Here is an 11,932-nt window from a genome sequence, read left to right on the forward strand (position 1 = left end):
ACCTCTTAACCTTCTCCAGGCTAAACATCCCCAGCATCTCCCTCAGTCGTTCCTCATAGGGCAAGGTTTCCAGACCTTTCACCATTTTAGTCGCCCTCCTTTGGACACATGGCTCCAGTTTCTCAACATCCTTTTTGAATTGTGGGCCCAGAACTGGACACAATATTCCAGGTGGGGCCTGACCAGAACAGAATATAGTGGCACTATTACTTCCCTTGATCTAGACACTATACTTCAATTGATGCAGCCTAAAATTGCATTGGCCTTTTTAGCTGCCACATCGCACTGTTGACTCATGTTCAACTTGTGGTCCACTTGGACTCCCAGATCCCTTTCACACGTAGTTTCATTCAGCCAGGTGTGCCCCATAATCCTATATCTGTGCATTTCATTTTTCTGCCCTAAGTGCAGTACCTTACATTTCTCCCTGTTGAATTTCATTCTGTTAGCTTTGGCCCAGCTTTCTAGTCTATTCAGATCATTTTGAATGTTGATCCTGTCTTCTGGAGTAATAGCTATTCCTCCTAATTTGGTGTCATCTGCAAATTTGATAAGTATGCTCCCAGTTCTGTCATCCAGGTCATTTTGGGATTCCTCCTGGGAAAGAAGTTTGAAAAGTAGGACACATCTTGGAAAAGGAGGACATCTGGTCACCCTGACAGAACTGGGCACAGGATTATTCCAGATGAGGCCTGACCAAAGCAGAACAGAGGCACTATGACTTTCCTCGATCTAGACACTATAGTTCTATTAATGCAGCCTAGAATTGCATTGCTCTTTTTAGCTGCTGCATCGCACTGTTGACTTGTGGTCCACTAAGACTCCCAAATCCCTTCTGCATGTGCTGTTTTCAAGCCAAGTGTCCCCCGTCCTATATCTGTGCATTACATTTCTCCCTATTGAAATTCATTTTGTTAGTTTTGGCCCAGCTTTCTAATCTGTGATGGTCATTTTGAATTTTAATCCCTCTCCTCTGGGGCATTGGCCTCTCCTCCAAATTTGGTGTCACCTGCAAATGTGGAAAGCATGCCCTCTTTTCCTTCATCTAAGGAGATGCTGAATAGCCCTGGGCCCAGGACAGACATGCTAAGACCCCACTGTGGGCGCATGCAACATCCGTTCCCCCATCCGTGGGGTTATCAATGGGGCAATTGCTTCTTCTGCCTCCTTGCCGGCTCATGCAGGAGGCAGAAAGGTGTTGCTTACTTCCTGCTCTCATCCCTTCGCCACTTCCTGCCCCTCCTGTGGCCAACCACATTTTTGCGCATTGCTTGAGTCACGGAGGAAAGGATGGGGTTCAGCCGTTGGTCTCACCCAAGCTGCCTGGGTCAGAATAGGTTCACATGGGAAGTCTTTTTGGGTTGTTGGCCTTTCCCATGCCCTGCCATTTCTCTGCCACCCCACTGGGAAGAACCTCATACCAGGGAACAAGGGGGCCATTTTGGAAGACCCCCTAGGCCCCCTTGCTGTGTGTGTGCGCGTGCGTCTGTGGTGTGGGGAGGCTGGGAAGAAGTGAGGGTGTTGCACAAAAGGTGTTGCAGAAGTCAGTTGGGGCAATGCCAGGCACTGGCGCGTCACCTATGGCTGGATGAGGTTGAGCCGCAGGGCGAGATGTGGACACAGAGGCCTCCCTTCTGTGGGTCAGGACCCACCCACCATTTCCCCGGCAGAGCAGGGGAGAAAGAGCAGTGCTGGCATGCCCTCCAGGCCCTGAGCATATGGGCTTATTTCGTTTGTGTGCTGCTTTTCTCCCAAAAAGGGAGCCAAGGCGGCTCACGGATAAAAGCATTTCAAAAACTTTACAGTGGAAAGATTAATTGGGGTACGTTCTAATAACCAGTGTTTAAAAACAGTAAGTGGAGATTTGTGTAAAAACATCATTTACAAACATTATGGGAAGCTCATGTATCTGTCAGTCAAGCTACATGCCTATATATAACACATATATGAACTACTGCAGAATCCAAAGCAGATTACTGTACAGAATGAAATACAGTATATGGCAACAGATAGATATCAACACATGCAGTCTACAATCACAGCATTTTACATTAATATTAAAGATTAAATGAAATGAAAGCATATACAGAGGCAATCCTAAACCTATGGGCTCCTTGTCCCTCGGAGATGTTGGGTCTCCGTAGCAGTTTTGGGGCCTGGATCCACATCCTTGAATGGGGCAGGGTTGGGGCCTGAGTGGATCAGGCCCAGATTGTCTGGATCTGACTTTGAAACCAAGGCGCTTGTTGTTTCCTGAGGTTCACTTTATACATGGAGAAATCTAAAACCAGGGGCCCTGCAGTGAGCATCCCAGAGGGCCTGGGGGTCCCAAGGCAAACCCAAAGACCCCTGCCAAGGGGGGACATACGTGTCCTTTCCCCCCCTCCTGAAAGGTTCTCCTTTTGCACAGTGCTGAAGAAGAGGCGCTGGGGGAGCAATGTGCAACAGGCATGGGGTGCTCCCTGCCCCAAAATGTCACTTTCCCCTCACTTTGGTCCAAGGGGGGGGGGGCTCTGCTTTTTAACATAATGGAGCTTTCCTTAAATATCTGAAGGGATCTTTCATAGAGAAGGTGGAATGAGCTTTTTCCCTGCTGCTCCAGAACCAGAACCAGTGGCTGGACATGAGAAGAGGTTCTGCCTCAACGTTAGTTACAAATCCTAGATGGCAAAAGCTGTCCTTTTGGGGTGGGGCCTCCTCTTCCCTGGGGGACCCATAGGCTGGATGATGGCGGGCATCACCGGGACCCTCGCCCCCCAGGCCCATCCATCCCCTGCCCTTCTTTTTTTTGGGGGGGGGATGTCTGGCCATTCTCCCAGTGGTGCCCCTGCCCTCCTTGCCCAATCCAGAGGGGCACCATGACTATTATTATTAGCATTTACTTATGTAGTGCTTAAGAGTTTTACACAGGCATAAATGCTGCCAGATGGAGCCCACTCCTCAGAGCAAAGATGGTCTAAAGCAGTGGTTCCCAACCTGTGGGTCGGGAGCCCTTTGGGGGTCGAATGACCCTTTCATGGGGGTCGCCTAAGACCCTTGGAAAACACCTGTTTAATTACAGTTATGAAGTAGCAATGACAATAATTTCATGGGTTTGGGTCACCACAAGATGAGGAACTGTATTAAGGGGTTGCGGCATTAGGAGGGCTGGGAACCACTGGTCTAAAGGAAAGCAAGGCATGGCACAACCAAGCACTGGCCGCAGGAAAGGTCTCTCTCTGGGTGTGTATTGGGGGGGTCCCTTCTTGTTCCTTGCCATAGGAAGCCCGCTCCCCACCTCAGGGCTTCCTGTGGGGGGGCATAGGGCTACTGGGGGGGGGGTGAGAAAAGGCGTTTTTCCAGGACTGGTTTTGCTGATTCTACAACCCCCCCCCGCCCACAAGGACCCACATCTGGGGGATGATGGGAGTGGTAGTCCAAGAAGGGCCGTCAGGGTTAATGGGAGACCGTTAGGGGAATGAGGAGGTCCAGGCCCCCCCTCAGTGGCCCCCTTCGTCCTGGGGGGGTTAGGACCGTAAATGCCCCTCCCCAGAATCTCTGGAGGGCAAAGGGCAGATCAGAGGCAACTAGGAGGCCCTCTTGCTCCTTCCCTGTCTCCCACCGCGCATGCGCGCTCGCGCCCCTGGCGGCCAGAAGGGGAAGGGCTCCTGGCGCGTGCGCAGAAAGGGCGCGAGCGGGGCCCCTCCCTGCGCCCTTGGCCCCGCCCCCGCCGCGCCTTCCTCCTCCTCCTCCTCCTCCTCCTCTTCCTCTTCTGCCGGAGCGAGAAAGAGAGAGAAGGATCCCGGCCGCGAAGGGAGAAGCAGCCACCGCCACCGCGCGCCAGGGTCCTCCTCCTCCTCCTCCTCGTCGTCGTCGTCCTCGCGTCCCTTCGCCATGAGCGGCTGGAGCTGCTACATCGACAGCCTGATGGCCGACGACACGTGCCAAGACGCCGCCATCGTCGGCTACAAGGACGCCCCCGCCGTCTGGGCCGCCGCCCCCGGGAAGGCCTTCGCCAACATCACGGTCAGCGGAAGGAGCAGCAGCCCAGAGAGAGGGAGGGAGGGAGGGTCACAAAGGCCGGGGACCCCCTTCCCCTCGCCGAGGCCCGGGCCTCTTTGTGCCCCAAGGGCCCCTTAGGACCCCCCCCCCCCAAGTGAGGGGAGACCTGGCGGCGGCGACGGAGCCAGCCTCCCTCCCTCCGCCTCGTGCCACGTCTCCTTCCTGCCGGAGCCCCCCCCCCCCCCAGGACTACTGCAACGCCCAGAATCCTCGGCATCAGGGAAAGGCTCGGGGCTCTTCTCTCTCTTTTGGGGGAAGAGGCCGGGCCTCAAAGGGGCCTCAGCGCCCCTCCGCCGGGAGAGGCTCCGAAGAGGCGCCCTCCCTGGATCTGGGCGAGGCCTCTTCGGGGAGGAAAGAAAGGGCCTCGCCCTCCCCGCCCCCCTCTCCTCCCCCGTTTTCCCGAAGCGGAAGTGCCAGGGGCGGGGGCGCGCCTGCTGCCTCGGGCGCGAGCGGAAGTCGGCGAGTGAGTGTGCAAGCAGTGCCCCCCCGCGATTGTGCAAGCCTTTCCTCTTCTGCAGGGGGGCTCCCCTGGTACTTTTCCATGCCCCCCCGACCTCCCTGTTGTGGGTCCCAGGAAGGAAGGAAGGAAGGAAGGCAGGCAGCCTCTGGAAGGCAGACCCACGCGGCCCTCTGCCTGGGAGGGGCGCTGCCCTTTCGGGGGCAAGGGTGGCCCCAGGGCAGCCTGGCTTGGCCTCTCTGGGGCAAAGCGGAGGGGTCTCGGCCGGCCAGCCCCCACCTGGCCTCTTGGGAGGCCTTTTAGGGGAGGGGCACAAGATGGCTCCCGCTGACAGGCTGCCTTGGGCCCATTGGTTGCCCCCCCAAAAAAAGAAGTGAGGCCCAGTGGGGAGAGTCCCTCTTCTCACCACTTTTGGCTCCTGGGGAGCAGATTGGCTTGGGCGCCTTGGCCTCCCTGGGGCAAAGGGGAGGGGTCTTAGCCAGCCATCCCCCCCCCCATAAAAGGAGAGTCCCCACTTAGGGCCACTTGCAGGGTCTTGCCTTGGCCCCAGTGCCAGCCTCTCCTCTCCTCTCAGCCCAAGGAGACTCAGCTGCTGCCTGGCTTCAGGAGCGATAAACCCACAGAATGGAGTCAGACCAGATTTCCACCCCCCAAAACATTTGGCATGGCTTTGCAAAGGTGGGGAGAGTGTTACAGAGCAATGGGGGGTATGAGATCGCCCTCCTTGCCTCCCCTTCCTTGGGGTCAAAAAAGTGGGGCTGCCCCTCCCAAGCCCCTCTAAAGCACTTGGCACAAGGGGAACCACACTTGGGGGCCACTGGCTCAGTTCAAGGGGGCTGCATTGGGAGAGTCTGCTTTCCTGGGGTTTCCTCCATTGCAGGGCCAACTGTTGTTGTCCGGAGTATTTCTTAGCCCTCTTTCTCATCCTCTGAATTATTAGCACTGAGGTTTTGCCCCCAAAAGTGGCCTGAAAATGCAAAATGCAGCACCCTCCGCATGTCCCCCAAGAGGCAATAAGTAACCGCCAGGGCCTTTGAACTGAGCAGAAGGGCCAGGGGCCAGGCCAGAGCTCCTGGGGGCCTCTTGGTGGGCAAGTGGCCACCCTCTTAGCAAGCCCTAAGGCCTCTCTGATCCAGGATCCGTCAGCCTTCTGGCCAAGATCCACTGAGGGCCGGCCCGGATTCTGCTGGCTTCCCTTTTATGGGGATCCATTGTTCCCTCCGGGGCCCTTCCCTTTCCTCTCTCCTCCATTTCTCCGTCCAGTTTGGAGTTTGTGTATATTAGAGGGAAGGGTCTTCCCTCTTAGCCCACTTTCCCCACAGTTTTATAGGCAAAAGAAAGACGGTGCCAACAGTGCCAGCAGTTTGGGACAGGACTTCCCTCCAAGCCCTGCTGTTTCCCTGCTCTTTGGTCCCCATTTCTCCTCCTCCTCCCTTCCCTCCTTCCTTTTAGGGTGGAAAAATGTTCCCAGGAGCGCAGAGTTTGGATTGCAAAGGGACTGGGCAGAGTTGGCAACTGGGCCGCTTCCTCCCTCTCTGTGTGTGTGTCGGGGGGGGGGGGGGTGCATTTAGGGAATCTGGAAGGCCCAAATTGGGAGTTTTCTGGTTTCCTTTCATAAAAGCCGGGGGGGGGGGGGGAGGGAGATCTTGCCCCACTGACTTCTGCATTTCTGGGTAACCGCTTCCCCTCTCCCCAATGGCTTAGGGTGACCTGTAAGTGGGAGCCATGCTTCCTTTTCCTCCACTATCTTGGAAGCCCCCCACCCCATGAAGGATTACTGCTCCCCAGTGTCCCCTCCCCAAGTCTGGGATGGGAGAACGAACACACACACACACACGTGTGTCTGCCCATCCTGTGGGTCTGTGTTTTCTCTCTGGGAAAGGGGACATTAGAGATGCAGCAGAGTGGTGGCCTTTTTTTTTTTGCTGGGGGGGTCCTTGGACGAATGGAGCCCCCTCCTCTTCCTCACGTGTGACCCTCTTGTTCCCCCTCTCAGCCGGCGGAGGTGAACACTCTGGTGGGGAAGGACCGCAGCAACCTGTTTGTCAACGGCCTGACGCTGGGCGGGCAGAAGTGCTCCGTCATCCGGGACAGCCTCCACACGGATGGGGAGTGCACCATGGACCTCCGGACGAAGAGTACGGGAGGGGCCCCCACCTTCAACATCACAGCCGCCATGACCAACAAGAGTGAGTCGACCACCAATGGGGGGGGGGCTTCATTTCCTTCCGGGCGCAAGAAGGAATCCATTTGGTCACCTTGTTCTGTTTCTCTACTCTCTTTGGATGCTCTTTGTACTTTGGGGTCTCATTTTTGGGGGTTGGGGGGAATCATTTGCGCTGAAAACCCTACTTTTTCCTGCACAGAAACCCATATTTGAGCACAAGGAGCACTTACTTCGTGCAAAAACCTGCTGGAGGAAACCAGTCTGTGTATTGTTGGCACAAGCAGATTTTCTCTGAAAGAGGAGCTGAAATGCAAAGCATCTCTGGTGGTTCCCCTTTTCTCCAGGGAGGGGCTCTGGAGTGTCCAGGGCCCCCTTTCTGGGTGCTCCTCCTTTCCCCTGGCAGCCATGAGGCTTCCCACTCCTCCCCTCCCTGCCCTCTCCAGACCCATCTGTTCTGGCAGCTGTTGGGGGTTCCTTCCCTGAGGCTGCATTCCTCCCCCCTTGGCCCCCTCCCCACAGCTGTGGCCAGGGATCCTCTGTCCAGCGGAGGAACAAACAGCTGTGGCCTCATCCAGGCAGAGGAGATAAGGCCACCACTGTCCCGGCCTTTTGGGCAGCTGGAGAAGGGGCCATAAATCTTACAGAGGCAAAGCCAAGCCTCTGCCCAGGAGGGGGAAGGACTGGCTGGCCGAGGGGAGGGGGCACAGCAATCTGGCATTGACTCCCTTCCTTCCTCCTCCAGAACAGGACAAGCAGGGTAGAGGGAATTGCATTGGCTCCCGTTGCCCTCTCCGTGGAGGCTTTCTCTCCCTGGGCATTGGGGGGCCTTGTGACTCAGCCAAAGGGAGCGGGAGGGGGGTAGTTTTGGGCAAGGGGGAAGCCCTCATGCCTCCCCCCGTCTCCCCTTGCTAAGCCTCTCCTTCTTCCCCATCCTGTCTGCTTCCTGCATTTCGTAAAATAAACGCCGCTCAGGGCTGCCCATCTGAACTGACAAAGCCAATCCTATAGAATAAAAAGCCAATGTAAAACATACAATTAAAAATAATGGAAAAGAATTAAGACAAATTCAGGAGAAGAAATAAACAAAGTATATAATGGGAAAGTAGTTTAAAAACAACTTTTGGAAATGGCTTAGCACCCTTGGAAGAGTCCTTTCTTTCAGTGGGCTGCTGGAATATGAATATATATATATATATATATATATATATATATATATATATATATAATTTAAACCCTCTTTTTCATCTGTAAAGGGCAAGCTGGGAGGTGTCCAGACTAGCCTCTGGGGGCAGCTGTTAGATTCAGATACCCCTCCCTTAAAAAGCCCTAGCAGCCCTCTAGAGGTGGTTGGGCGGTGACTCTCATCAGCCTGAATAGGCAGAGAGTGCTGGGAATTGCAGTCCATCAACCTCTGGGAGGCCTGTTCTTTGTCTATCCTTGCGCCAGGTTGTCTTTTGTTAAAAAGTGTATTTGATTAATATCCTGCTTTTCTCTTCCCCAAATGGGACTTGGAACAATTTAGTTTCCTGCTGGCCAGTGAAGTTAAGGTGGTGCCCCTGGCACTGGGTGCCTCCTTCCCTCTTGCATGGGGTGGACAGGTGGGTAGGTGGGGTGCTCTTGCCACCTGTGTTTTCTGCTCTTACTCACCTGTTCCCCCCCCCCCGCTCTTTCTCCCTGCAGCGATAGTCCTGGTGATGGGCAAGGAGGGCGTCCACGGTGGCTGCGTCAACAAGAAGTGTTATGAGATGGCCAATCACTTGCGGCGGTCACAGTATTGACCAGTCATCATGCCCCTTCTCCCTCTTTCTCTTTCTCTCTCTCTCTGCCTTGTCCCACCTGCGGTACTACTGATGGAACAACGGTGAAGGATGTCCAAGGTGGCTGCGACGGGCCCCGGGCCCCCCGTCCGTGACCATTGTGGGACCCCCCGGCGCCGGATTCGCCGCGTTATTCCGACTCCTTCTTTTCCTCCTCCTCCTCCTCGCCTGCCCCAGTGCTCACCCCTTGCACCCATCGCTCCCTTCCTGCCTTCTCCCTGTTTCTACCATTTTTGTTCTAACCCTCTCCCCACTTTTCCAGTTCTTCTCTCTTTTTTTGCCATTTTTTTTCTATCACACAAACACAAGAAAATCCTTATCGCTGCCAAATTTTCTGGTTGTTACAAGGTGTAGTTTTTTTGGTTAAGAAAACTATATTGGAACAAGAAAAAAATAAACAAATTGAAGTTCTAAAGTGTGTGTGGAGGTGCGTCGTCATCTTGGGCCGTCTTCTCTAGATGGTGCCAGAGCAGAGGCTGCAGTTTGTTTTTCCTCCTCCTCTTCATGTACAAAGGGATGGGGGGCCCTAGTGCAGTTCCCCAAAAGGAAGGCCCCCTTTCCTGACGCACCCAGCTGATTCTAGGAGCAGAGACCTGGAAAGCAAGCAATCAAGCCAGGCAATAGGTCAGAACTTACAAGGTGTAAGTTCATTAATGTGTGTCTGCATATGTGCATTCCAGTTCCCTGTCTGCATATGGGGACGCCAAGCATTTCATTGGGTTTTCTTAGGCAAGGAATTGCCAAAGGTGGTTTTGCCAGTTTCTTCCTCTGAAATATAACCTACAGCACCTGGTATTTGTTGGTCTTTCATCCAAGTTCTGTTTAGCCTCCAAGAGCAGACAAGGTCTGGTGCCTGTGTTGTTGTTGTGTGCCTTCAGGTCATTTCCAGTTTATGGTGACTTTATCCAAGAGTTTTCTTAGCAAGATTTGTTCAGAGGGGGTTTGCTACCATTGACTTCCTTTGAAGCTGAGAGAGTGGGACTTGGGGACATCCATGGCTCAGTGGGAATTTAAACCCTGGTCTAGGATTCTAGTCCAACCTTCAAATGACTACACCATGCTGGACATGTAGGCCTGTTGTTGTGTGCCTTCAAGTCCCCAAGGTGAACCTATCTTGGGGTTTTCTGGGCACGTTTTGTTTAGAGGAGATTTGCCTTTGCCTTCCTCTGAGGGGTTTCGTGGTGGAGCAAGGCCATTGGACCCTGGTCTCCATAGTTGTAGTCCAACCTCACTGGCTCTCATTTAGGCCCTACAAGTTCATTAATAAAATATCATTGATAAAGAGTTGTTTAAAAAGTGATGAAATAAGCTATATTTCTACTTATTAATGAATCTGTAGTTTTTAATCTGTACTGTATTGGTTTTACATACGTTTTTAAGCTGCCTTGAGTCCCATTACTGAGAGAAAGGTGAAATAAATAATCTGCAGTGTTTGAAAGTCTTGAGACGCTGTAAACTTTGGCGAGAGTAACTTGCCCTACAATTTGGCTCACTTACGGTACTCAAATGGCTTGCAAAAGAACTGAGCAAAACAGAAGCACCAGGAGAGGAAGAAAAGGAACAAAGCAATTCCCTTTTTTCCTTGCTTGCTCTCGCTGCCAGTGAGAGGGCCTGGATCCATTGCTCCAATTGCACCTTTGGTAAACCAGCTGTGGGATGGGGGCATGAGTGCCATGGAGGAGGGTGGGCTCCCTTTTTTTGGGGGGGTCTTTAAACGGAGGCTGGGTGGGCATCTCGGGAGTGTTTTAGGTGGCAGAATAGGTTTGACTGTATGACCCCTGGGGTCCTATGATTCTGTATGTCATGCACTCTTCCAATATCCCCCCCCCCCCCCATTTGATCTGAGGCTTGCTGGTGGACACATAAAGGGGTCTTGTCCTCTCTCTGTACCTGGGGTCAAGGGGGGCCTTGCTGCCTGGGATGATGCCTTCCCTTGCTCTGAGATCCAGAGCCGGATATTGGGGGGGGAGGGAGAGAAGAGACAATGGCTGAGCAAACAGGAGTGTGTATGTTGGGTAAGACAGAGAGTGTCCTGTTTCCCAGAGAACAATGGCTGGTGTGCCATGGAGCAGCCATTGTCCTTCCAAGCAAGGGCTCTGGCCCTTCCATACCTCCCTGGATGGTGCCAGCGCATGGGAGGAGGAGGAGGCCTAGGAGCCACACCAAGTTAAACAGCTGGGCTGGCCTGCAAAGCAGCTGCCCTCCTCTCCTCCTGGTGCCAGGGAAGCCTGGCACAGGGCCCCATCCTAGGAGAGAAGAAGACATACACCCTGAGCAGTCCAACCCTATTTCTTGGACTGCTGCACCCAGAATCCCAACGGTGGCCCTTGGGGGCAGGCTAAGGACCTATAGCAAGCCTTGGGGAAACTGCCACTGGGGTCAAGTGGGGTGCCATTCTTTCCTTGGTTGCAATGCTCCCCTTTGGGGGGGACGAAGGGAGCCAAGGTCCCAAAAGGGAGGCGAGCTACTGCTTCCAGGCCTGGGGGGGGGCCTCTATGCTGCCTCTGCTCTTGCTGAGTGCCTCCTTCCCATTCCTGGCTCCTTCCAGGCAAGGCACAAAGTCCAAGCGTGGCCAAGCCCAGCTGGCAAACAAAATGGGTCAGGCGTGACTCAGGCCGGGCGGCGGCCGTTGCTAAGCTTTGGCTTGTGGCTGGGAGCCTCCCTGGCCAGCAAGTGGGGCACGGGAGTGAGCGGGCCAGGGGCCACCAGTTCACCATCACCACTGCCTGAGGCTTCTTCTTGGGTCCAGGGTGCCTCTTGGTGGCATGGCTCAAGTCCTTCCTCCCCTCTGGCACCTTCCAAGGTAGACTCATAAAGCTGTACAGCTGGCAATGTGTCCCAATGGTTTTCGAGTGTTGGGACGAGGGCACCGAGAGACCACGCTCCAAATCCCCACTTGGGCATGGAAACACACTGGGCAAGCCACGCTCTCAGCCTCAGATGAAGGCAAGGGCAGCCACCCTCTGAACAAATCATGCCAAGAAAACCCCAGCATAGCTCACCCCAATTTGGAAATGACATGAAGACACACAAGAAATCCCCAGCATGGCTATCGAGTCTGACTCTGAAACCCACACAGGAACGCATCTTTCCTAAGGTTTACTCATGACTGGGCTGATAGGAGCTGTAGTCGATCCCTGGAGCAGTGGCTTTCCATCATTGAAAGAGAACATCTGTAATCTCCCAAGGGGGTCAAACAGCTCTTTCCCCTGAGGAATGTTTTCAGTGTTTAGCTGGACAAGACTGATGGGAGTTGTAGTCCACCACTGGAGAGTGCAGGACAGGCAAGGCTCTACTTTGAGGACTAAGCTGAGTGTTTTGGGGGGGGGGGGGGGAGAGAAGAAAGTGGAACTTGGTTTCCTGCAAAGTGTGTGTTTTCCGTCCCTGAAAAAGACAACTATGGACACCAGTCATTCATTTAAACCGTTTTTAATTGACCACCCCAAAGGG

At 54.1% G+C, this 11,932-nt stretch overlaps 1 protein-coding gene across 1 annotated transcript; it reads left to right on the top strand.

Moving 5' to 3' along the window:
- Positions 1-3,729: 3,729 nt before the first annotated feature.
- Positions 3,730-8,897, top strand: PFN1 (profilin 1). Its single transcript, XM_089479920.1, has 3 exons — positions 3,730-4,005; positions 6,495-6,687; positions 8,346-8,897. The coding sequence occupies exons 1-3, from the start codon at positions 3,874-3,876 to the stop codon at positions 8,441-8,443; spliced, it is 423 nt and encodes a 140-aa protein (XP_089336046.1). The 5' UTR covers positions 3,730-3,873; the 3' UTR covers positions 8,444-8,897.
- The last annotated feature ends 3,035 nt before the right edge of the window (positions 8,898-11,932 follow it).

This window comes from Sceloporus occidentalis, unplaced genomic scaffold, assembly GCF_023333645.1.
Source record: "Sceloporus occidentalis isolate IW3139 unplaced genomic scaffold, rSceOcc1.0.p SCAF_14, whole genome shotgun sequence".
In the NCBI taxonomy this organism is placed as follows: Eukaryota; Metazoa; Chordata; class Lepidosauria; order Squamata; family Phrynosomatidae; genus Sceloporus; species Sceloporus occidentalis.

What these genes read in the sequence shown, in the direction of transcription:
- PFN1 (XM_089479920.1), top strand. Translation starts at nt 3,874, where the DNA reads ATGAGCGGCTGGAGCTGCTACATCGACAGCCTGATGGCCGACGACACG. An exon ending in AGGCCTTCGCCAACATCACG is followed by an intron (nt 4,006 to 6,494) that starts GTCAGCGGAAGG and finishes TCCCCCTCTCAG; the next exon opens with CCGGCGGAGGTGAACACTCT. An exon ending in AGCCGCCATGACCAACAAGA is followed by an intron (nt 6,688 to 8,345) that starts GTGAGTCGACCA and finishes TTCTCCCTGCAG; the next exon opens with CGATAGTCCTGGTGATGGGC.